The sequence below is a fragment of the Heterodontus francisci genome, chromosome 9 (assembly GCF_036365525.1).
Source record: "Heterodontus francisci isolate sHetFra1 chromosome 9, sHetFra1.hap1, whole genome shotgun sequence".
NCBI classification, from domain to species: Eukaryota; Metazoa; Chordata; class Chondrichthyes; order Heterodontiformes; family Heterodontidae; genus Heterodontus; species Heterodontus francisci.
Window position 1 is genome coordinate 23,581,864 of NC_090379.1, and position 25,385 is coordinate 23,607,248.

Below are 25,385 nucleotides of genomic sequence, written 5' to 3' on the forward strand. Positions count from 1 at the left end.
CAATGGTACTGGATGGGGAGACCTTAAAATGGTCCTTCTATGGGGGCTTATTTGTATTCCACTGTTATTAATTTTTCCAGAAGGGATTGGTTCTTACATGAAGGAGTCTGTAGAAGGCAGCAGAGCAACTTTCTAAAAGGAATTTTAAAAGCATAGATCCCTCCAAGGCTGTCCTGGAGCCCTCCAGCAAGTGAAGATTAATCTTCGGGACACTGCTGCAGACAACGTGGAAGATAAATAATAGAAGGTTATACAAAATTGAGTTTTTTCCTTCTGTTTGAACTCTTTCACTTATTAGTTATAAAAATATTGCAGATGGAGAAAACAAAGGCTGTTTCACTAAAAGTCAATTCAAATGTTTAACAAAGAGTCTGTTCACTTTCCAATTGGCTGTGGGAAGACAGTGTGACTGGAGCATGGACCAATGGCGGGAGGTCATGTGATGAAATCTCCAGGAATGCACCCAACCAGAGTTGGCAACTGTACCTCTCACTCAGAGAACCCCAGTTCCCTAGCTGTCGGTTAGTGTATTGGATCAAAGAACTTATATAGTCATAAGAGAGGTCATTTTGTTTTTAATCAGGAATTGATTTTCTATTGAAATGAAATACATGGAGCATGCATGAATATTACTAGATTTGGTCTTATAGGAGTACAGCATTTATATATAAAACAGAGCATGCTTTGTGCATCTAATTCCATTTGAAGCTGAGGCTGCAATTGGTGCATTACTGTTGACCTTAACAGTAGCCACTTAACACTTAACTCTGACCTTAATGCTAGCAAGAGGAATAGTCAGGTAACGTTCCTGCTCCTGATCACTATACACTGACTCACTGGAAAGTGCACATGTGTAGATAGATGTCAGGTGATTGAGCTTGCCTGTGTTGCCCTCTTTGATAGAGCAGCATGCAACCTCACACTGTCTATGCACATATGTGAAGAGCACCAACATCCATATGCAGGAGAAATTGATGCCTTCAGAAGAGGGAGTAAATAGAGGGAGAGAAGAAGGAAAAACACTCGACACAACAGGAGTCCCAAACATGACACGGTAAAATGTCATTGCCTCACTTGTGTATGAGTTTTCATTGTGATGAAAGCTGTTCTTCCCCTTCCCCCACTAACCGACACAGTGCCCTTTCAAAAATGTCGCCGGTAATGCTTCTAGTATAATGCTTAGAACAGTGAGCTGGAGAAGCTCATCAGGTGTCCAGTGGTACATGAGCTACCAGCAAGGTATGAATTCATACAATAATGTTTGAAAGCTTAAAGCTTAATGGGTGCAAAACAGAAAGATCTCTAAAATATTCTGAAGTAATCAGCAAGACAACTTATGTCTCCTGCCATGGTATGCCCAGTGGGGGAAAAGAATTGCAGTGGATAATATATAATGTGACCTTCCAATGCAAGCGCAGGAAATGCAAACCTGCCCTTTTACCTCCTCCCTTTCCACCATCCAGGACCCCATACACTCCCTCCAGGTGAAACAGCGAGTTACGTGTATTCCTTTCAATTTAGTATTTTGTATTTGCTGCTCATGATGTGGTCTCCTCTACACTGGGGAGACCAAACGCAAACTGGGTAATTGCTTTGCGGAACACCTCCATTTAGTCCACAAGCGTGGCCCTGAGCTTCCAATTGCCTGTAATTTTAATCTTCCAACTCACTCAGATACTGAAGCAGTCCGTGTAGAAATGCAACAAGACCTGGACACTATCCAGGCTTGGACTGGAAAGTGGCAATAACATTCGCGCCACACAAGTGCCAGGCAATGACTATCTCAAACAAGAGAGAATCTAACCAGCTCCCGTTGACATTCAATGGCATTACGATTGCTGAATCCCCCACTATCAACGTCTTGGGGGGTGGGGGGGGGAGGGGAGGGTACCATTGACCAGAAACTGAACTGGAGTTGCCATATAAATACCATGGCTACAAGAGCAGGTCAGAGGCTAGAAATCCTGCGGTGAGTAACTCACTTCCTGACTCCCCAAAGGCTGTCCACCATCTACAAGGCACAAGTCAGGAGCGTGATGGAATACTGTCCACTTGCCTGGATGGCTGCAGCTCTAACAACAGTCAAGATGCTCGACACTATCCAGGACAAAGCAGCCCGTTTGATTGTTACCCCATCCACAAACATTCACTCCAACACCGACGCACAGTGGCAGCAGTGTGTACCATCTACAAGATGCACTGCAGCAATGCACCAAGGCTCCTTCAACAGTACCTTCCAAACCCACGACCTCTACCAGCTGGAAGAACAAGGGCAGCAGATGCATGGGAACACCACCACCTGCGAGTTCCTCTCCAAGCCACACACCATCCTGACTTGGAACTATATCGCCGTTCCTTCACTGTCGCTGGGTCAAAATCCTGAAACTCCCTTCCTAACAACACTGCGGGTGTGCCTACCCCACATGGACTGCAGCGGTTCAAGAAGGCAGCTCACCACCACCTTCTCAAAGGCAATTAGGGATAGGCAATAAATGCTGGCCAGGCCAGTGACGCCCACATCCCATGAATGAATTTAAAAAATCCCCTACTCTGACCTCAGCCTCCTACCTTGTTTCAACGAAACTCAATATCAATTAACAGCATCTCATCTTTCAATTAGGCACTTTACAGCCTTCCGGATTCAACACTGAGTTCAATAATTCCAGGTCACTGCCCCCATTTTTTCAGACAGCAGCTCAAGGTACTGGTTCTACTTTTCCATTTACACTAGACGCATCTTTTGTTTCTTTACCTGTCGCATTGCCATCCCCTTTTGCCCGACCCCATTATCCCTTTTGTCATTTAATCTCTCCTGCTTTCCACCCTATCACAGACCTTCCCTGTTGTTCTTTCCTCCCCTTCTCCTCCCCACTCTTCCCCTGCCTTTGTGCTTGCTGAAAAGTTGTTGCATCCAGTTCTGATGAAAGATCATTGATCTTGAATGTTAATTCTCTTTCTCTCGCCACAGATGCCTCACCTGCTGAGTATTTCCAGAATTTTCTGTTGCTATTTCTGATTTCCAGCATCTGCAGTATTTTGCTTGTGTATTAAGTATAATGTGAGTTTGAACACTGTTTTAAATTCACAAGACAGCAACTCTACACAACTCTCAATTCTGCCCAGTTAACGGCTACTACTCTCTTAAAGTCAGTTCTGTTTCACTTTACCTTAATTTTTCTTGGTGGAAATGTGGGCCAATCCAAACTAAAATCAGACAAATTGGGGTAAATTTGGGCCAATCCCTACTTACCCTGAGATGGTGGTGGTGAGCCTGCAGTTGGATGCTTAGGTCAATCTGACAGTTTCACGGCTATCATTACCAGCTTTATTTCCAGATTATTTTAAACTGAATTCAAATTCTCAATCTATCATGGTGAAATTTGAACTCGTGTTCTTTGTATTTTTAGTTCAGGCCTCTGCTGCTCACTGCCTGTGGATATTTCACTATCTGAAAGCTGCTGAATAAGAGGAAGATGCTGTTACTAGTTGTTGTGCATCTTCAGTTTGTAGTGTTTTGGTTTCCTTGTTTTCTGTTCCCTGGGGTGGTCTAGAAAGATAAGCTCAGGGCTGTCCAGCTATTTCTTTGAAGCCAAATGAAAAATTAATTTGATCAAATGCATGCCAAACCTATCTGTCAGGAAGGAATGGAAAAAAGTTGTTAGAAAGCTGCTGCACTGACCCCTGCAACATTAACAAACGACACATTGCGGCTTCCTTCAAATCTCAATTAAATAGAAATAATGAATCTGAGAGCAGGAATAATTCCAAAGACTCTTGATCAACCCAAGGACGAGTGTGTCAGCATTAGTGCCAGCACAAGCAGGACTGTACGGTAATGGTTTCCGCATGGCATCATTGGGGGGAAACTCTGGAGCATCCATCACTTTTCCAAGGATAGCCCAGCAAAGGATTTCGGAGATATTCCAGGATCATCTCCGACATGTTCCACAGTGGATAAAGGGTCTGATACCCTAGAGTGCAGGGTTGCCAACATATTCCTGGCAGTGATATTACATAACTTCCTGCCGCCAAACTACCCTGCCCTTCTACTGCTGCCATTGGTCAGTGAAACAGTTTCTTTCCCCCCAATATTTTTATAACAGACAAAAGTGTTCAAAGAAATTTAAGAAAAAAAAATCACTTTTTTTTTATTGCCCCTATGATTTTGGGTTGCTTGCTGCAGTGGCCTAGAAATTTGTCTTCAATTCCTGGAGACTCCAGGGTAGGCCTGGAGGGTTGGCAACCCAACTCGTATGGGAGCAGTCTAAGGATGCAAGGAAAACACTGAAGTGCAGATTTTCCTCCCCAGTACTCCCTCTACGATACTAAACACAATCAATGCATTAAAAGTTAGGATTGAAGGGAATTTCCTTTCAGGCCTGCAGCTGTGTCTCTGGCCTCATTGATTGGAACTTTCTGGTTGCCAAGAGAGATTTAACTTAGTTGTTTATTTTTAAATAAAATTTTGATTAGAAGCTTTCAATTTGGATAAATTTTCTGGTTAGAGTGGAGAGTCCTGCCAGTATTTTATTACTCCATAAAATAATAATAATAATAATAGTCGTGCAAGGATGCCAAATGCAATTTTTTATGGTCTCTTATCCTCCCAGTGTTAATCAGTGGAATGACATGAATGGATGTGTTAGGAAGCAATGCATATTTAGTGAAACTGCTCTCTAGCCACTCCCTTTCGGCAGTTAATTTCAGTGCTTGCCAAACATTTTCAGCGGTTAAGCACTTGATTCAAAATTACTAAGACTGATGGATGGAAATGTGGCAGTTAATTAATCTGTGCCTACAGTAAGGTGAATACAGAACCCAAAGGGGATCTGAAATCATCAATGTTCAGCCATTACAAAATCCAAAGTCTACGTTCAGTGGTGTCAGCCTTGACTTTTGGGTGGCTGACGGGCAGTGCGCTGGTCACCCGTTCCCGTGGTGAAAAGGCCCTTGCAAGTTTCAGACCCTGGCCTCATTTTGAATTGGGCTGGTGAACTAAAAATGCCAGTTGAGCATCCTAGGGCAGCTGATTCTCCACTGAGCCACACAAAAATAATTTTAAACTTACCTTTTCAGAGCCCCTTTGGCTCTATTGCCGTGGAATTGATCAGTTTAACGCTAAAATGGCACGTAGGGTCCGATGTACATCATAGGATGGCAATTTGCATCTTAAAACTTGAAACAGGCATGCTCTTTAGGCACCCAGTCGGAAGCCTCTTTCAAAACGGCACCAGCCACATCGTCAAGGTTAAGAACATAAGAAATAAGAGTTGGAGTCGGCCATTTGGCCCTCCGAACCTGCTCCACCATTCAACAAGATCATGGTTGATCTTCTACCTCAACTCTACCAACTCCATTCAGAGGCCCATTTTGGGAAGGTAAAATAGACCCTATTCTCTTCTTTCAATCAGCCTTCATGTGCTGCATTGTAAGACACTATACATTTGCCCTCTCAGTGTATGGGATGATAATTATTCATTCTGTCACAGCACTTGCTGCACTTGTACATTAATGATTTAGATGTGAATATAGGAGGTATGATCAGTAAGTTGGTTGAATCATAAATAGTGAGGAGGAAAGTCTTAGATTACAGGACGATATAGATGGGCTGGTAAGATGGGCACAGCAGAGGCAAATGGAATTTAATCCTGAGAAGTGTGAGGTGATGCATTTTGGGAGAACTAACAAAGCAAGGGAATATATAATGGATGGTAGGATCCTAGGAAGTACAGAGGGTCAGGGGACTATGGTGGACGTATCCATAGATCACTGAAGGCAGCAGCACAGGTAGATAAGGTGGTTAGGAAGGCATATGGGATACTTGCCTTTATTAGCCAAGGCATAGAATATAAGAGCAGGGAGGTTATGATGGAGCTGTATAAAATGCTAGTTAGACCACAGCTGGAATACTGTGTACAGTTCTGGGCACCACACACTGGAGAGGGTGCAGAGGAGATTCACCAGGATGTTGCCTGGGCTGGAGCATTTCAGCTAGGAAGAGAGACTGGACAGGCTAGTATTGTTTTCCTTAGAGCAGAGAAGGCTGTGGGGGGACCTGATTGAGGTATACAAAATTATGAGGGGCATAGATAGGGTAGATGGGAAGAAACATTTTTCCTTAGCAGAGCGGTCAAAAGCCAAGGGGCCTGGATTTAAGGTAAGGGGCAGGAGGGTTAGAGGGGATTTGAGGAAAAGTATTTTCACCCAGAGGGTGGTTGGAATCTGGAATGCACTGCCTGAAAGGGTAGTAGAGGCCCGAACCCTCAAAACATTTAACAAGTATTTAGATGAGCAATTGAAACGCCATAGCATACAAGGCTACGGGCCAAGTGCTGGAAAATGGGATTAGAATAGATAGGTGCTTGATGGCCGGCACAGACACGATGGGCTGAAGGGCCTGTTTCTGTGCTGTATGACACTATGACTCTATATGTTAATTGTATTCTCAGAGGGTTTTTATTTCAGCAATGAGTTGTAAAGCAGCAGTGTGCAACAATCCAAAACTCATTTATTTTCAGTGAACATTCTGCCCAGAGTCTAAACAAAAAATCTCATCCATAACAACAGAATCCTTCTCACACGCCAAAGATCGGCGAAGCTGATTGGTGCCAGCAACACTCATGAATTATTTGCTTTTTCATACTTGTGTTAACCTTATCATAGCTGGTGAATTGCTTTGTCTGTGGTATAAATAAAAGTATCTGGTATTATATAAATATTATGGGGCAGATTATCCAGCTCCCATTCCTGTAAAGTCCTTCAGCCCTACAACCCACCAAGATTTCAATGCTCTTCCATTCCTGGGCTCTTACAGATCCCCAATTTTCATCTCTCCATCACCAGCAGCTGTGCCATCAGCCCTAAGTGCTAGGAGCTCATGAGTGAATGAGTTGTGATTTTATTCTTAGCCGGTTTATTTGATTTCTATTTTCTTGGCCAGGAGCTCTGACTGTTCACGTGATTAGTTTGTGGACACAGCTTGCATATGTAGATGAGTGGGTGTATTAAAGTCACCCTGCCCTTTGGGGAGATATAATTTCCTGTACTCATATTGTTAGTGGAAGAGTATGAGGCGTAGTATGTTAATAAAGGTGATTATTATTCTACACTGTTGCATCAGGACTCAAGGACCTAGAGATTTAGCTGCTTAGTGCCTGTTTCCTGTGTGATGATGGGTGTCTAAGCCTTCAGTATGGCGGGCAGGAAGGGTGCACACATTTCCGGCTGGAAGTGCGCCACCCACCATATTGGATAAGGCAGTTGCGAGCTCCAATATTGAGGGCAGCATAGGTCTCACCATCCAGTGATTATACTCAGCGTTGCCCATGTACTCAAAAATGGGCACTGCAGAATTTCTAGGCCAAAGGGCAGGCAGGCCCAGTAACTAATCGAGCTACATATTACTGTTTATATAGTGATGGATGTCCACCAAAGCTACTAAATATCATCACCTCATTCCATGACAATATGAAAGGCACAATTCAGCATAGCGGTGCCTCATCAGATCCCTTTCCTATGCTGAGTGGCGTGAAACAGGGCTGTGCTCTCGCACCTACACTGTTTGGGATCTTCTTCTCCCTGCTGCTCTCACATGCGTTCAAGTCTTCAGAAGGAGGAATTTTCCTCCACACAAGATCAGGTGGCAGGTTGTTCAACCTTGCCCATCTTAGAGCGAAGACCAAAGTACGGAAAGTCCTCATCAGGGAACGCCTCTTTGCTGACGATGCTGCATTAACATCCCACACAGAAGAGTGTCTGCAGAGACTCATCGACAGGATTGCAGCTGCCTGCAACGACTTTGGTCTAACCATCAGCCTCAAGAAAACGAACATCATGGGACAGGACGTCAGAAATGCTCCATCCATCAATATCGGCGACCACGCTCTGGAAGTGGTTCAAGAGTTCACCTACCTCGGCTCAACTATCACCAGTAACATGTCTCTTGATGCAGAAATCAACAAGCGCATGGGAAAGGCTTCCACTGCTATGTCGAGACTGACCAAGAGGGTGTGGGAAAATGGCACCCTGACACGGAACACAAATGTCTGAGTGTTTCAAGCCTGTGTCTTCAGTAACTTGCTTTATGGCAGCGAGGCCTGGACAACGTATGTCAGGCAAGAGCGACGTCTCAATTCATTTCATCTTCGCTGCCTCCAGAGAATCCTTGGCATCAGGTGGCAGGACCGTATCTCCAATGCAGAAGTCCACGAGGCGGCCAACATCCCCAGCATATACACCCTACTGAGCCAGCGGCACTTGGGATGGCTTGGCCATGTGAGCCACATGGAAGATGGCAGGATCCCCAAGGACACATTGTACAGCAAGCTCCTCACTGGTATCAGACCCACCAGCCATCCATGTCTCCGCTTTAAAGACGTCTGCAAACGCGACATGAAGTCCTGTGACATTGACCACAAGTTGTGGGAGTCAGTTGCCAGTGATCACCAGAGCTGGTGGACAGCCATAAAGGCGGGGCTAAAGAGTGGCGAGTGGAAGAGACTTAGCAGTTGGCAGGAAAAAAGACAGAAGCGCAAGGGGAGAACCAACTGTGTAACAGCCCCAACAACCAATTTCTTCAGCAGCACCTGTGGAAGAGTCTGTCACTCTAGAATTGGCCTTTATAGCCACTCCAGGCGCCGCCCCACAAACCACTGACCACCTCTAGGCGCTTACCCATTGTCTCTCGAGACAAGGAGGCCAAAGAAGTGATGTTAGTACTGGAAATTAGTTGAATATACGCTGTCATATAGCTGGCCTTGCTGGCACCTTTGCAGCCAGTTCAAATGTATCCAAACCAGGACCCAAATGTGCCAATTTGTGGCTGCCCACAATTCTGCAGTAAACAAGATAGCTTTAAAACTGAATTAGAATATGGTGTTTATGTTTTAAAGAAAGGATGGGGTAGATCTTTGTGCGACAGTGTAAAACTGGGAGCCCGATTTTCATCTCTCCTGATTTTTTATTTCCAGTGAAATCAATGGAAATGATAATAGAGAGAGATGTAAAATGGGCTGGTGCTTCACAATCACCTGTTTCCCGTTAACACAAAGTCAACATCTACTGATGCTATTCTCCCCATCTCCTAACCCATGCACAATGCAGATTTATAAAACTACCTCTATTGTGCTCAGTTGTGGACACCATGGGGGAGGAATCCATTCACATTGTGTCACTTAGCAGATGTCCCTCGATTCCTTGGGGGCAGGCAGCGCAGCTGACCCCGCAGCGTTCTTCAGTGCTATTAATAGCTCCTTGATTTGAAATCATTAAATGAGTTGAATTTTGAGATGCACAAATGAGATTTTTTTGGTAACTTATTCTTTGTATACTTGCACCCCCTGAGGCAGGAAACCCTACCTTAGGACAGCCAGCAGAGAAACAAGGCCTTCCAAACAGCAGGCTGAATATACAGTGCAAATCTTAGGAGCATGAAGAAATTGTTCTAAAGATGGCAACTTCCTGCTCCCCATTGCCTGAACTCAAACAAAACAAGAATTGAGAAGCCATTTGAAATGTAGAGTGAATTAATTGCCTTGGGTAATTTTAAGTATAATTTGTTATTCTGCCACAGCACATGATCAACTAGTTAGCCAATATTAACTGGTCTAATCAGGTGGCAGGACCGTATCTCCAACACAGAAGTCCTCGAGGCGGCCAAACATCCCCAGCTTATACACACTGCTCAGTCAGCGGCGCTTGAGATGGCTTGGCCATGTGAGCCGCATGGAAGATGGCAGGATCCCCAAGGACACATTGTACAGCGAGTTCGCCACTGGTATCAGACCTACCGGCCGTCCATGTCTCCGTTTTAAAGACGTCTGCAAACGCGACATGAAGTCCTGTAACATTGATCACAAGTCGTGGGAGTCAGTTGCCAGCGATCGCCAGAGCTGGCAGACAGCCATAAAGGCGGGGCTAAAGTGTGGCGAGTCGAAGAGACTTAGCAGTTGGCAGGAAAAAAGACAGAAGCGCAAGGGGAGAGCCAACTGTGTAACAGCCCCGATAACCAATTTTATCTGCAGCACCTGTGGAAGAGTCTGTCACTCTAGAATTGGCCTTTATAGCCACTCCAGGCGCTGCTTCACAAACCACTGACCACCTCCAGGCGCGTATCCATTGTCTCTCGAGATAAGGAGGCCAAAGAAGAAGAAGAATCTCAGCCTCATTCCAATCTGTATATTTCATATTCTGCCTGTTCTATGTTAATTTGAATGTAACAAGATCCCGGTAGTAACTTTTTAATCTCTGATCTTGTGTTTCATTTCATGACTTTAGACACTGTTATCTCCAAATGGCCTCTTGTTGCTTCAACAGACTCGTTGGGCACAATGTACATCGATACAGCAGTGTTTGTTACAATATCATTGATTCTTGCATCTCAATACTAGATGATCAATAAAAGTTCTAATCAGTTAAAATATAGTATGCTCCATCTTGCGTGCATTCAGAGAAACTAGTAAAGGCTGCCATCTTGGGTATACACAGACAGATGACACTGACCCACGACCAGTGTGACAGGAGTATCTTCACAACTAATAATCTGGCCAAAAAAAACATGATCACTAGTGCGTTCTCTTCAAGCCAGCAACCTGTTGGATAAAAAAATTTATCACGCCAATCATGAGCAAGTAGAATATGCATCCAAAAGGCAGCAACCATTATCCATTTGCGTTAACATGGGTTTCAAATTTGTTGTTATAGAGCTTTAAGTGCTCTGTTTATTTTGGGCAGAACCAGTTGTGCTTACCCACTAGTCCGCACACCTGGTAAGCTGCACTGAATGTAACAAAAGAGCATTATTGAGGCAGACGTCTGTCTAAGATTTTATATTTTCCGATGAGGATCCTTCACCAAAACCTGCCTGGCTGTCCAGGAGATTTCCCCCCATTAAAGACTGATCAATGGTAAGAGAGAAAACTCATCTTTTCTGTTAATTTGTGCCTATAATTCATTAGCCATGATAAATGGCCCAGACTTGAAAGCTGTCCAGTAAATATGTACAGGCTCTCCTTCCTCTGGCAGTCTTTGCAACTGTCATTGAAAAATATTTCATTTATTATGTGATGCTCACGTAAAGTGCAGTGATTGAAACTACAAGAACTCGCCCTGAAGAGCTACATAAAATGACTTGTCTTTTAAAACAGTGGACAGTGTGTTTCAAAATGGCCAAGGCAGGTCAAAAGACTTGGTTTGTGTATTCCAACTGTCTACTGTCTGGCAAGGGCAAAAGAATACATTCAAAGCTGAGAGATGTCAATTGCACCCGTCCTAAACCCATCAAGAGACATTTCTGAATTGAATGGGTTCTTCTGAAACAAAGGAGGTACGAAGTAGCCACATCCTGGGCCACTGACGGTCACTACAGGGAGGAAAACCTCTGACTCCCAACAAAGGCAAAGGTGTACAATCATGTTTGACCTTAAAAATAGCTCTCTGGAGAAAGAGGAGGGAGACCCAGGGAGAAGCATCACAGAAGCTTGTCCAGCTGAGAGGTGGGAGAAAATCTAACAAGCAAAAAAGGAAGATGCCCTGCTCTCAATTCTATATTTTCTATCTGTGCAGCAGATTGGCTGTGGTGCATTAGGAAACTACATTAGGAGGTATGATGGTAGACAGGCAAAGGCTAACAGTTAAAGAATTAATACACGGTTTACACTAAATTTACATTTCTTTAAGGCACAAAAGCACAGCAGGAAAAGTGATCCAACCATGGCTAACAAGAGAAGTTAAAGATTGTATTGGATCAAAGGCTTATAAAGTTGCCAAAACGTATTAAGCCTGAGGATTGAGAGCATTTACGAATTCAGCAAAGGAGGACCAAGAAACAATAAAGAAAGAGAAAATAGAATATGAAAGTAAACTGGTGAGAAACAAAAAAATGGACTGCAAAAGCTTCTATCGAAATGTAAAAATGAAAAGATTAGCAAAGACAAATGTGTGCCTATTACAGGCAGAGATAGGGGAATTTATAATGGGCAATAAGGAAATGGCAGAGCAAATAAACAAATACTTTGTGTCTGTCTCCATGGAGGAAGATACAAAAACCTCCCAGAAATACTAGAGAAACAAGGGACTAGTGAGAATGAGGAACTGAAACAAATTAGTATTAGCAAAAAAGAAGTACTGGAGTAATTAATGGGACTGAAAGTTTATAAATCCACTGGACCTGATGATATACATCCCAGAGTGTAGAAAGAGGTGGCTGTAAAAATAATGGATGTGTTGGTGATCACCTTTCAAAATTCTATAGATTCTGGAGCGGTTCCTGAAGATTGGAAGGTAGCAAATGTAACCCACTATTTAAGGAAGGACGGAGAGACAAAACGGGCAACTACAGACCTGTTAGCCTGACATCAGTTGCAGGGAAAATAATAGAATCTATTATAAAGGAGGGGATAACTGGACACTTAGACATTAACGGTCAGATTGGGCAGAGTCAACATGGATTTGTAAAAGGGAAATCATGTTTGAAAAACCTGTTAGAGTTTTTAAGGACGTAACGAGCAGAATAGATAAGGGGGAACCAATGGATATGGTTTATTTAGATTTTCAGAAGGTTTTCAATAAGGTCCCACACAAGAGGTTGGAGCGCAGCAGTTGTTGTTCTCTTGATCTTCTTGGCAAATTTTCATTCCCACAAGTTTTAACACTGCCAGGCATTGGTGAGGTGAGAGTGATTGCCCTTGACATCAAGGCAGCATTTGACCGAGTATGGCTTCAAAGAACCCTACCAAAACTGGAATTAATGGGAATCAGGGAGAAAAATGATCCACTGGTTGGAGTCATACCCAGTACAAAGGAAGATGGTTGTGGTTTTTGGCGGTCAATCATTTCAGCTCCAGGACATCACTGCAGGAGTTCCTCAGGGTAGTATCCTAGGCCCAACCATCTTCAGCTACTTCATCAATGACCTTCCTTCAATCATAAGTTCAGAATTGGGGATGTTCATTGATGATTGCACAATGTACAGCACCATTCACGACTCCTCAGATGCAAAAGCAGTCAGTGTAGAAATGCAGCAAGACCTGGACAATATCCAGGCTTGGGCTGATAAGTGGCAAGTAACATTCGCGCCACACAAGTGCCAGGCAATGACCATCTCCAACAAGAGAGAATCTCACCATCTCCCCTTGACATTCAATGGCATTACCATCGCTGAATCCCCCACTTTCAACATCCTGAGGGTTACCATTGACCAGAAACTGAACTGGAGTAGCCATATAAATACTGTGGCTATAAGAACAGGTCAGAGGCTAGGAACCCTGCGGCGAGTAACTCACCTCCTGACTCCCCAAAACCTGTCCAACACCTACAAGGCATAAGTCAGGAATGTGATGGAATACTCTCCACTTGCCTGGATGAGTGCAGCTCCAACAACACTCAAGAAGCTCGACACCATCCAGGACAAAGCAACCCACTTGTTGGCACCCCATCCACAAACATTCACTCCCTCTAGCACTGACGCAAAGTGGCAGCAGTGTGTACCATCTACAAGATGCACTGCAGCAACGCACCAAGGCTCCTTAGACAGCAACTTCCAAACACGCGACCTCTGCCACCTCGAAGGACAAGAGCAGCAGATGCATGGGAACACCACCACCTGCAAGTGCCCCTCCAAGTCACACACCATCCTGAATTGGAACTATATCACCGTTCCTTCACTGTCGCTGGGTCAAAATCCTGCAACTCCCTTCCTAACAGCACTGTGGGTGTACCTACCTCACACGGACTGCTGCGGTTCAAGTTGGCAGCTCACCACCACCTTCTCAAGGGCAATTAGGGATGGGCAATAAGTGCTGACCTAGCCAACGACACCCACATCCCATGAACAAATGAAAAAAGACTCTATGAGGGCCATGGCGTTTTTTTGTGCAAGAACCTCTCTTTTCCTCTGGCCTTGAAAGGCTCCACTACACGTGTTGGGCTGAATTTTGTCGGGGTGGCAGCGGCCCAGGCAGCGGGCTGGAAAGCCTCAGCCATTTCTGGGAGCTTTGATCTGATTCTGTGGCATCAAGCAACGCTTGGCGTTGGGGCTCCTTTAAGGGTGACGATCCTGCCTCCAAGAGCTGCCAGCCAATCGGAGGCCTGGCAGCTCTTCAGTCTCAGTAGCGTTGCTGGGACTGGTGGCTACTGCTGCAACTATCCAGGAGCAGCATCATGGATGCCACCTTGGAACCCAGGTAAGAAGGGTTGGATCACCGGGGTCAGGCAGAGGCACCCGCGTGGGGTGGTGTGAGGTTGGGGTCATTGGTTAGGGCAAGTGGGGTGTTTCCACAGGGGTGGCCCTTGCAACTGGGGAGGCAGGCCTTCCTTGGGTCACAGGGTGCCCTATCAGTCCAATCAGGAGGGGCTCACCCTGCAAGCCCACAGGGATGCCACCAGCTTTTACTGGGGAGTCTCCCCACGCAATGGAGGACATACACTGTATCGCCCATCACCTGGTCATAACATGCTAAACAGTTTGATTATTTGAATTCAGTTTTTAAAAATATCTGAAAATAAAAAACTGGTAACTGTAGAAGTGACTATGAAGTTGTTGGATTGTCACAAAGCCCAACTAATGTCCTTTAGCGAACAAAACCTGACTTCCAGGACTAACCTATTTGTGATTCCAATCCTACACCAATGTGGCTGACTCAAATGCCCTCAGAAGTGGCCTAGAAAGCTACTCAGTTGTATCAAACCGCTACCAGAAATTAAAGAAGAAAGCCCACCACCAGCTTCTCAGGGCAATTAAGGACGGGCAATAAATGCCGACCTTGCCAGCAATGTGCAACCCAAGAATGAATTTAGAAGGATGTTGATCTCATAGCCCTTTGGACCATGACTCAATGGCTGAATTTTATCAGCCCCCTAGGGATGGGCTGGGAGGTGGGGTGGAGGGTAAAATAGCAAGAGAAGGCAGAGGGTGGAGTGCCCATCACCTTCCTGACACCATTCAATTTTGTTGGGGGTGGGGAAGGCAGAAGATGGCCTTTCCCTCTCAGAGGCCAATTCAGGCCTTTAAGAGGCGAATTAATGGCCATTTAAGAGCCTCTTTCTGCTGCTGCTGGCATTTTACCACCTCTGCCACGTGGGGAGGCCGCCCAGTAACAGCAGGCAGCCTCCCTGTGGACTTGGGGTGGAGGGGGCCCGGCTTGTGGGCAATCTGTGGTCCACAGAGGGCCCCGGTGGCAAACACCACCCTTCTGCCAACAGCCCCCCCGCCCTCAACAACCATCCACACCCCTCTCCCCTTGCCAGGGCTTGCCAGACTGGCCCTGGTGAGGCCACCCCACTTACCTGCAGTGCTGCTCCTGGCCTAAGCCTTCTGCAGTACCGGCACTGGCCACCGCTCCCAGTGGCACCACCCTCTGATTGGCTGGCAGCTCTTGGGGGCTGGATCCCCATCCTTAAAGGGACAGGGACCCCGGTGGCAGGCAATTAATTAGCTGCCTTGCATGGAATTTGGCCAGAAGTCCAAAACAGGGCCGAGGTGGGGGTCGCATCCCCCGCCTTCCGGCCTGTCACCGAGACCCCTGTCATGACGGTAAAATCCAGCCCAATGGATCGAGTGGCTGCTTAAATTGACGAGACTTGTTTAAACTCAGTGCACTTTCCAGAACAGGATTCAGTCGGTCATTGTGCGACAGCAACACTCTAAAGCAGTAAGTTACTGCATGAAAGCTTCTGTGTACCCAAAACACAAAATACTGTATGAGCCTGCCATCTTGGCTTCACTTGGTCTTGGAGTGGGTCTGGTTCAAGTTTTGTTTTCCCTACATTAGTCACCAACTTTGGCCATTTCTGCCTAATTACACAAATAACCTTAGAATCATTATTTTTATTTGGCAAGGTTGATCTCATTTCCCTTTCACTGAAACATGTGTTTGAAGGGCACAGTCTAGATCTGTAGTTTATTTCTGGGCACAAACACGTACCATAGGCCACATTATTCAGTGTGAAAGAGATACGACTTCCATGTGGTTAGTTTTGTTCCATAAATGAACATAAAAAATGCAATCTTTAAACAGCTGCATTTCTTACATTCGCCCTGGAAAAAATCATTTATAAACAACAAATAGTTTGCTCGTAGGAAACCTAAACAAACCAATTAAATCAATCCCAGTTTTCCCTACTGCTCTAGAAGGCAGGGCATAGCGTAGAGTCATACAGAACCCAACTGGTTCACCAGAACCTTTGAGAGAAGAATTCCTTCTATCCATACCTAGTCTGGCCTATATGTGACTCTAGTACCACATCAGCGTGGTTGACTCTTAACTACATCTGAAATACAGGGTATGGTAGCATAGGGAGTACAGTAGGATAGTGGTTATATTACTGGATTAATAATCCAGAAGCCAGGACTAACTATCAGGAGACATGCAGTCAAATCCCACCATGGCAGCTGAGTAATTTAAATTCAGTTAGTTAAATACATTTGGATTAAAAAGCTGGTATCAGTAATCGTCACTGATTAATACATGGGAGTGTTTTCCATATGGGACAGCAGAGGAAAAATTCTGGAAGATTTCAGTGGCTGTTAGATATTGTGATGGGAGAGGAGGAGCAACAGGTTTCTCTGGAAGGATGCACTAAAAGGGCCAAATCGCTTCCTCATGTGGAAGCCACCGGATTATTGTAAAAACTCAACTGCTTCACTCATGTCCTTTAGGGAAGGAAATCTGCCATCCTTACCTGGTCTGGCCTACATGTGACTTCAGACTCACAGCAATGTGGTTGACTCTTAACTGTCCTCTGAAATGGCCTAGCAAGCCATTCAATTATATTCAAGAAGGCGGCTCACCACCACATTCTCAAGGGAAATTAGGGATGGGCAGTTTGGAAAAAATGGGAAAACAATCTGAAGCCTGAGTGGGGTTGTTTAGAATCAAATTTGCCTTTGAATAAGAACCAACTAATATGTTTACACAACTGTTAAAAAGCAATTTACAAAGTAATGACATGGTAATAGCCACAGATGGCAAGATATCCATCTGCTGAAAGGTTTAATTAAAATAGTTGTTAGTCCCTAAACAGCCCTTTATTACAAAAGTCAAACAATCCACATGAGGAAGCAATTTGGCCCTTTTAGTACATCCTTCCAGAGAAACCTGGTGCTCCTCCTCTCCCATCACAGCATATAACGGCCACAGAAATCCTCCAGAGTTTTTCCTCTGCTGTCCCACCTGGAAAACACTCCCATGTATTTATTAAAAGCAAAATACTGCGGATGCTGGAAATCTGAAATAAAAACAAGAAAAATGCTGGAACCACTCAGCAGGTCTGGCAGCACCTGTGAAAAGAGAAGCAGAGTTAACGTTTCAGGTCAGTGACCCTTCTTGTTTTTATCCCATGTATTTATTATTCTTTGCTTGAAAAAGTATTTCCTGACATCAGTCCTCACTTTCTATATTATCCTGTAGTTGTGCTTTCATTTGAAATATTGCTTTGGATTAACCTTTCTTGGTCCATTCAATATTTTATGCACCTCAATAAAGTCACCATTCATTCACTTCTTTTCAAGGCTGAGAGTCCAAAGGGTAGATTTTCATCTGAATTCCCAAAGAGCACCTGACAGACACCATGTACCTAAGGTGCACTGTGCTTGTAGGGAGAGAGGTGTCTCTTGGCACAATCCCAATGCAGGCCCACCCCAAGGGTAGAAACAGTAACCAAGAGAGCCCTGTGGCTATATTAATCGAAAACATCAGAGTCCACTGGCTATTGGCAAGTGCAATAAGCATGTGCGTGGGAGCAGCACTGGTCAGAAAATATGTCTCCAAAGATTTTAGCAACAGAAAACAACCATTTGCCAAACAGGCTCATTCAATTCAATTCAACTCCACCTAGTTTTTAGCTCATTACATCTCAATTACCCCATTCTCCACATAACATCTAGGGCTTGTTTATGGCCTTCCCTGGTTACTTCTCCCAAAAAGTTCTACCGAACATATTCCCTTCTTACTCTTACTTTTCTCATTTTAACCTGCATTTCCAGATATTTGAATTCATAGTGTACAGTGGGCCAAATCAGCATAACCTTGAAAATTTCAAATTAGTCATTTAGATGTCTTCATTTTTTTTCCTCTCCCTGAACCATTGGATGGGAAGATTGTACTTGTATATGAGAATGTATCAGATGATTCATCTTGTATTATGGTCTGTAATGTTATTCTTACCTGTACAGTAGGTGGTGCTTAAAAGCTTCAAAAATAAATGTACCACTTTTTTCAGATTTAAAAAACAGGGCAGTTTAAGGTGGGAGCAATGGGCAGGTTCATTTTTGCAGATGAGCCTTTGAGTATTGCGTGCAGTTCTGGTCACCGCATTATAGGAAGGATGTGGAAGCTTTGGAAAGGGTGCAGAGGAGATTTACTAGGATGTTGCCTGGTATGGAAGGAAGGTCTTACGAGGAAAGGCTGAGGGACTTGGGGTTGTTTTCGTTAGAGAGAAGGAGGAGGAGAGGTGACTTAATAGAGACATACAAGATAATCAGAGGGTTAGATAGGGTGGATAGTGAGAGTCTTTTTCCTCGGATGATGATGGCAAACACGAGGGGACATAGCTTTAAGTTGAGGGGTGAAAGATATAGGACAGATGTTAGAGGTAGTTTCTTTACTCGGAGAGTAGTAGGGGCGTGGAACGCCCTGCCTGCAACAGTAGTAGACTCGCCAACTTTAAGGGCATTTAAGTGGTCATTGGATAGAAATATGGATGAAAATGGAATAATGTAGGTCAGATGGTCGGCGCAACATCGAGGGCCGAAGGGCCTGTACTGCGCTGTAATGTTCTAATTCTAATTCTAATAAGTAAAGCAGTGACGTACCCACACAGTTGTTATTGTCATCCACGGTGTAGCCAAAACGACAGACCAGAGATCTGGCTGGAACAGGATATCTGGGTATTGAGGCTGGTTGGTAGATCGAAGTTTCAGAATGCCCTGTTTGTGAAGACACAGGGTACGTGGGATTGGATGGTCCATTTGCCAGGACGAGTGCAGCAGTCCTCGGCAAGCACAAGTATCCACCATTGTGATTGATGCATCTCATGTCCCCTTTACAGGCATCTGGGATGGTTTGGCATTCATTAATATCTGTGCAAATTAAAAAAAAGAACAGTTGAGAGATCACGTTGATTTTGACTCCTTGTTCAATGATTTCCTCCTTTTAGCAGCCACTCACTGTAAACCCACTCTAACTTTTTTAACTCTTCCACCAGTGATTTTGCCTTATTGAGTCACTGAGTGGTTGGCACAATGGGATCTGGCTATCCCTCTCCCTCCCTAACAAAAGGTACAGCAATCAACGGACCATACTAATACCAGAGTGAGATCTGGAGCATGATGACACAGCTCTAGTACTGAAATAAAGAGATGGTGCAATGCGTAGGAAGATTTCAGCAACCCCAACACACACAAGAGTACAACTGCTGTACTGTCAGAGTGCTACCCTTTGGCTGAGATGTTAAATCGAAATTTTTTTTCTGGTTTAGAAGGAGGTTAAAAATTCCATGGCACTATTTGAAGAGCAGGGAGTGTTGCTGATGGGGTGGCCTAGATTTCTCCCTCAAGGTCTCAGCCTTGGTTCAGGGGCAGCAATCTCACCTCTGAGTCAAATTGTTGATGATTCCCAGCTTTATTCCTGAGACTTCAGTACATAATCCAGGCTGATGCTTCCATGAAGTACTGAGGGTGTACTGCACTGCCTTCTTTCAGATGAAACATTAATCCGAGGCACCAAATGCCCTCTCGGGTAGGAATAAGCATTTCCATGGCATTATTCAACTATTTAAAGTGCAGCAGTGAAGTTCTCGCATATTCATCAGCCAACATCGGTAAAACTGATTATCTGATTGTTTTTGTGGGACCTTACTGAGTTTCCTTACATTACAATAGTGACTACACTTCAAAAGTACTTCTTTGGCTGTAAAGTGCTTTGGGATGTCCTGGGATCAGTAAACGGCGCTATCCTTTCCTTTCCCTAACCAATAGACCCAAGGGAAAATTAACGTCTCATTCATCTCAATTATGTTTGTTGGATCTTGCTGTGCCCAAAATGGTAGCTACATTTGCTTAAAAAAATAAAAATAACTTTACTTCAAAATAATGTATTGTGGCAGGAGGTGCTTTGAGATTTTTGCGAGATGTGATAAGTTGCTGCATCACCTGGAAAGTAAGTCTCACCTCTGCATTGTCCAGTCGAACGGTCCAACCGATATCCATCGGAGCACTGCTGGAAATAAACACCACAAAACAATCCCTTTATTTAAAGACACATCAAAGTAAGCAGTGGTTTTTCATTTGCTGATTTGTTGTATTCATCAGCTAACTTTTTTTCATGCTACCTCTTGATCTGCAAGTCTCGTAACCTTTACTAAAATTCTGGTGCAGGTAGGCTTTCACTAGCTTAACTTTGCTTGTGGCAATTTTCCAATTTTTTTCATTGCACAATAAGAAATGTTTAGCAGTTCACGGTTTCCTTCAAACAGGGAGGTGGAACAGCATAGAACTTCAATGTTTCCTTAACAATCATCAGCATTTTAGCAAGGCAGCTAAAAAACAAAAAATAACTGATAGGAGGACAGAGCTAAAATTGGTGACAACATCCCAGGCTGAAGGGATGGGGGCCAGAGGTGGGAGCAGTGCTGGGGGGCCAGAGGTGGGAGCAGTGCTGGGGGGCCAGAGGTGGGAGCAGTGCTGGGGGGCCAGAGGTGAGAAGTTCTCCAGGGGTAAGACTGAAGCAGTGCTCCCCTCAAATATAAAAATACTGATACTCATTTGTACATCTTCCTCCTTCACAATTTTTATTGAAACCAATCAACCCTTTAGGGTGAAACTGACTATAGGTGAGATCACATTTAATGTTTAACTCTCGAACTACGTTATTGTGTTCACTATTTTATACACAGGCATTAATCTATTTCTTGTAAAGGGGTCAGGGCCTTTGTTAAATGAGTGCACACCAGAATGTATTGTGAGTGGGTAAAGTGAACTCCAGCAATTGGAGGTTTCACAATTTAGCATTGTTTCTTCAATCCAATTGACTAATTGCCTGTTTATTGTGTATAATGTTCTGATTCCCCAAGCACTGAAAATGATCTTTCACTCTTTACCCTCACAATCTTTACAAAGTTTTATATATTTCTACATATATCCGAAACCATTTGCCTTTCACAAGGCAGCTAGCATGTTGCAGTCATAATCCATTTGTTTGCATTAGCAGACATAAGTAAAAACTCCTCTTACCTCTGAACTCCAACACTGCTCCCACCTCTGACCCCAAACACTGCTCCCATCTCCGACACCCCCCTCCCCACCCCAGTAATGATTCGGTCTCTGACCCAAACATTCCACCCACCTCTGACTCCAGTTCCTCAGGGTAGTGTCCTAGACCCAACCATCTTCAGCTGCTTTATCAATGACCTTCCCTCCATCACAAGATCTGAAGTGGGAATGTTCCCTAATGATTGCACAATCTTCAGTACCATTCGCAACTCCTCAGATGCTGAAGCAACTCATGTCCAGATGCAGCAAGATCTGGACAACATTCATGCTAGGACTGATAAGTGGCAAGTCACATTCACGCCACACAAGTGCCAGGCAATGACCATCTCAAACAAGAGAGAATCTAACCATATCCCACTGATGTTCAATGGCATTACCATCGCTGAATCCCCCACTGTCAACATTCTGGGGCTTACCATTTATCAGAAACTGAACTGGACCAGCCACATAAATACTGTATCCACAAGAGCACGTCAGAGGCTGGGAATTCTGCAGCAAGTAACTCACCTCCCGTCTCCCCAATGCCTGTCCACCACCAACAAGGCACAAGTCAGGAGTGTGATGGAATACTCTCCACATTCCTGGATGGATACAGCTCCAGCAACACTCAAGAAGCTCAACACCATCCAGGACAAAGCAGCCTGCTTGAATGGGACCCCATCCACCACCTTCAACATTCACTCCCTTCACCACCAACGCACAGTGGCAGCAGTGTGTACCATCCACAAGAAGCACTGCAGCAACTCACCAAGACTCCTTTGACAGAACCTTCCAAACCTACGACCTCTACCACCTAGAAGGACAAGGGCAGCAGATGCATGGGAACACCACCAAGCCTGGCTTGGAACTATATTGCCATTCCTGCACTGTCGCTGGGTCAAAATCCTGGAACCCCCTTCCTAACAGCACTGCAAAGGTTCAAGAAGGCAGCTTACCTTCTCAAGGGCAATTAGAGATGGGCAATAAATGCTGGCTTAGCCAGCGATGCCCATATCCCATGAACTAATTTTAAAAAGTACTGTTCGAATGTTATGCCTATAATCCCAATACTTAAAGTGATCATGAATGCTATCATTGGTTCCCAATTCTGCATACTTTCAAAAATAGACATCATTTTGTTTTGGACCTACATCAACTATTCACACATGGCACTTAACATTCGCATGTGAACAGGACAAGGTCACCTCTTTATTCCTTCCCTTGGTTACCAATCTTTTTTATGACATATACCTCAGTTGGTCTGTTGTAAGAGCATCTTTCTAAAGTTTTTCAATGGTAATTACCGTAAATGACACAGCTGAATCAGCCTCCTGAGCCTGCCCAGCTCTGATCAGAAGGACCGTGAGGAGCAACATGGCCAGCATTCTGCAATCATAATCAATAAAGAGAAAATGAATGATGCACTGCGATAGTGATTCAACCATTCATTCATTCAATCAACCATTCATCATTCAATCAATCAACCATTCATTCAATCAATCAACCATTCAATTATTCATTCATTCATTCATTCATTCATTCATTTCCACCACACACATACTTCCATGCACAACCCTCCAAAAAAAATGGTTCCAATAGACTCCATGGCCATTATAGTTTTGTGTAATTGAGGCGAAAATACAGATACCACATGGGCCCTAATATTTAACAAGAATTATATAAATTTGTATACCTAACTGCTTATTACATAAGCACTGAAGTCCAGTATCCTTTTTCTGTCAGCCTGTGTGGTGTTCTGGTTCACAAGATCATAACAACTTGCATTTATATAGCGCCTTTAACTTAAACGTCCAAAGGCGCTTTGTAAACATTAACATAAACCAAGCCACATGGGTAATGGCCATCTCCAACAAGAGATAATCTAACCATCTCCCTTTGATGTTCAACTGCATTACGATTCCTGAATCCCCCACCATCAACATCCTGGGGGTTACCATTGACCTGAAACTTAACTGAACCAGCCATATTGTGGCTACAAGAGCAGGCCAAAGGCTGGGAATCCTGCAGTGAGTAACTCCCCTCCTGACTCCCTAAAGCCATCTACAAGGCACAAGTCAGGAGTGTGATGGAATACTCTCCACTTGCCTGGATGGGGGCAGTTCCAACAACACTCAAGAAGCTCGACACCAACCAGGACAAAGCAGCCTGCTTGATTGGTACCCCATCCACCACTTCCGACATTCACTCCCTCCACCACCAATGCACAGTAGCAGTGGTGTGTACCATGTACAAGATGCACTGCAACACCTCACTAAGGCTCCTTCGATAGCACCTTCCAATCCTGTCACCTCTAACACCTGGAAGGACAAGAGCAGCAGATGCATGGTAACACCACCCCCTGCAAGTGCCCCTCCAAGTTACACACCATCCTATCTTGGAATTATATTGCCATTCCTTCACTGCCACTGGGTCAAAATCCTGGAATTTCCCCCTAACAGCACTGTGGGTGTACCTACACCATATGAACTGAAGCGGTTCAAAAAGTCAGCTCACCACCACCTTCTCAAGGGCAATTAAGGATGGGCGATAAATGCTGGCCTGGCCAGCGATGCTCACATTTCATGAATGAATTAAAAAAATAAGGAGTTATTAGGACAAGTTGTAGGTTGTAGGTTTTAAGGAGTGCCTTAAAGTAGGAAAGCGAGGTAGAGAGGCTTGGTGAGGGAATTCCAGAGCTTAGAAAATAGTTAAGGATGAGGAAAGCCATTCAGCCCATCTTCATTCATTCACCAAGAACGATTATGAACACTGACCACTACCCGCCCACCAGCACCACCGCCCCCCACCCCCCACCCCCACACACCCCACTGCTCTTTGGAACTTTCATAAGTGATGGCAGATATTCAATAAGCCTGGCTATATTTAGGCAATGTATTCAAATGATAGGGTAATCACAAGAAAACATCATATATAGTTCCTGTCCTGATCTCTTTAGAAGCACTGGGTATCAGGAATGCTGCTGAATTTCTAACATCCACATGTGCAAGTGTGTCAGAAAATGATTTATTAATACAAGAGCCATACTGCATCTCTGCTGTGTGGCATTTGTCAGGTGCCCCTCAGGTCTCATTCCACTGACAGAAAATCGGCCCTTACAACTCTTGCAATGCACAATATTCTACCCAGAAGCCCATCAACATTTGGATTTTTTAAAAAATCAATAAAATAATCAAAAAAACTTACATTTATAACATCTCTCACCAAGAGAATGATGAATCACATTAAAAACAAGAAATGCTGGAAATACTCAGCAGGTCTGGCAGCATCTGTGGAGAGAGAAGCAGAGTTAACGTTTCAGGTCAGTGACCCTGCATCAGAACTGGCAGATATTAGAAATGTAAAAGGTGTTAAGCAAGTAAAGCGGGGGTTGGGGGCTGGGGTGGTGGGGTACAAGAGATAACAAAAGAGAAGGTGTTGATAGGACAGGTGGTCACAGAGAATAACTGACCAGAAGGTCATGGAACAAAGGCAAACGGTATGTTACTGGTGTGTTGGAAGACAAAGCATTAGTACAGAGAGGATGTGAATAGACTGTAAAGCACAAAGCACGCCAAACACAAACATTAAAAAAAAAACAAACAGTGGGTAGGCACAGTAGAAACAAACTAAACAAATTAAAATAAACTAAAATAAAATAACCAAAGAAAAAAGAAAAAAATAACTAAACATAAAAGGACGGCCCATCATGCTCTGAAATTATTGAACTCAATGTTCAGTCCGGCAGGCTGTAGCGTGCCTAATCGGGAAATGAGATGCTGTTCCTTGAGCTTGCGTTGATGTTCGCTGGAACACTGCAGCAATCCCAGGACAGATATGTGGGCATGAGAGCAGGGCGGGGGTTGGTGGGGGGTGGTGTTGAAATGGCAAGCAACCGGAAGCTCAGGGTCCTGCTTACGGACTGAGCGGAGGTGTTCCGTAAAGCGGTCACCCAATCTGCATTTGGTCTCCCCTATGTAGAGGAGACCACATTGTGAGCAGCGAATACAGTATACTACATTGAAAGAAATACACGTAAATCGCTGCTTCACCTGAAAGGAGTGTTTGGGGCCTTAGATAGTGAGGAGAGAGGAGGTAAATGGGAAGGTATTACACCTCCTGTGATTGCAGGGGAAGGTGCCTT

At 44.3% G+C, this 25,385-nt stretch overlaps 1 protein-coding gene across 2 annotated transcripts in view; it reads right to left on the minus strand.

The window, feature by feature from the left end:
• The window catches only part of fbln5 (fibulin 5), a 100,768-nt gene that overhangs the window by 56,206 nt on the left and 19,177 nt on the right, over positions 1–25,385 (minus strand). Inside the window, exons 2-4 of one of the 2 annotated variants that reach the window (XM_068038683.1) lie at positions 22,549–22,630; positions 20,165–20,210; positions 18,809–19,075 (exon numbers count right to left, since the gene is read on the minus strand). In XM_068038683.1, coding sequence (XP_067894784.1) covers positions 18,809–19,075; positions 20,165–20,210; positions 22,549–22,629 — 394 coding nt within the window. In that variant the 5' untranslated portion in view covers position 22,630. Of the gene's footprint in view, positions 1–18,808; positions 19,076–20,164; positions 20,214–22,548; positions 22,631–25,385 lie in introns of both variants that reach the window. The other variant, XM_068038682.1, reaches the window with a different exon arrangement.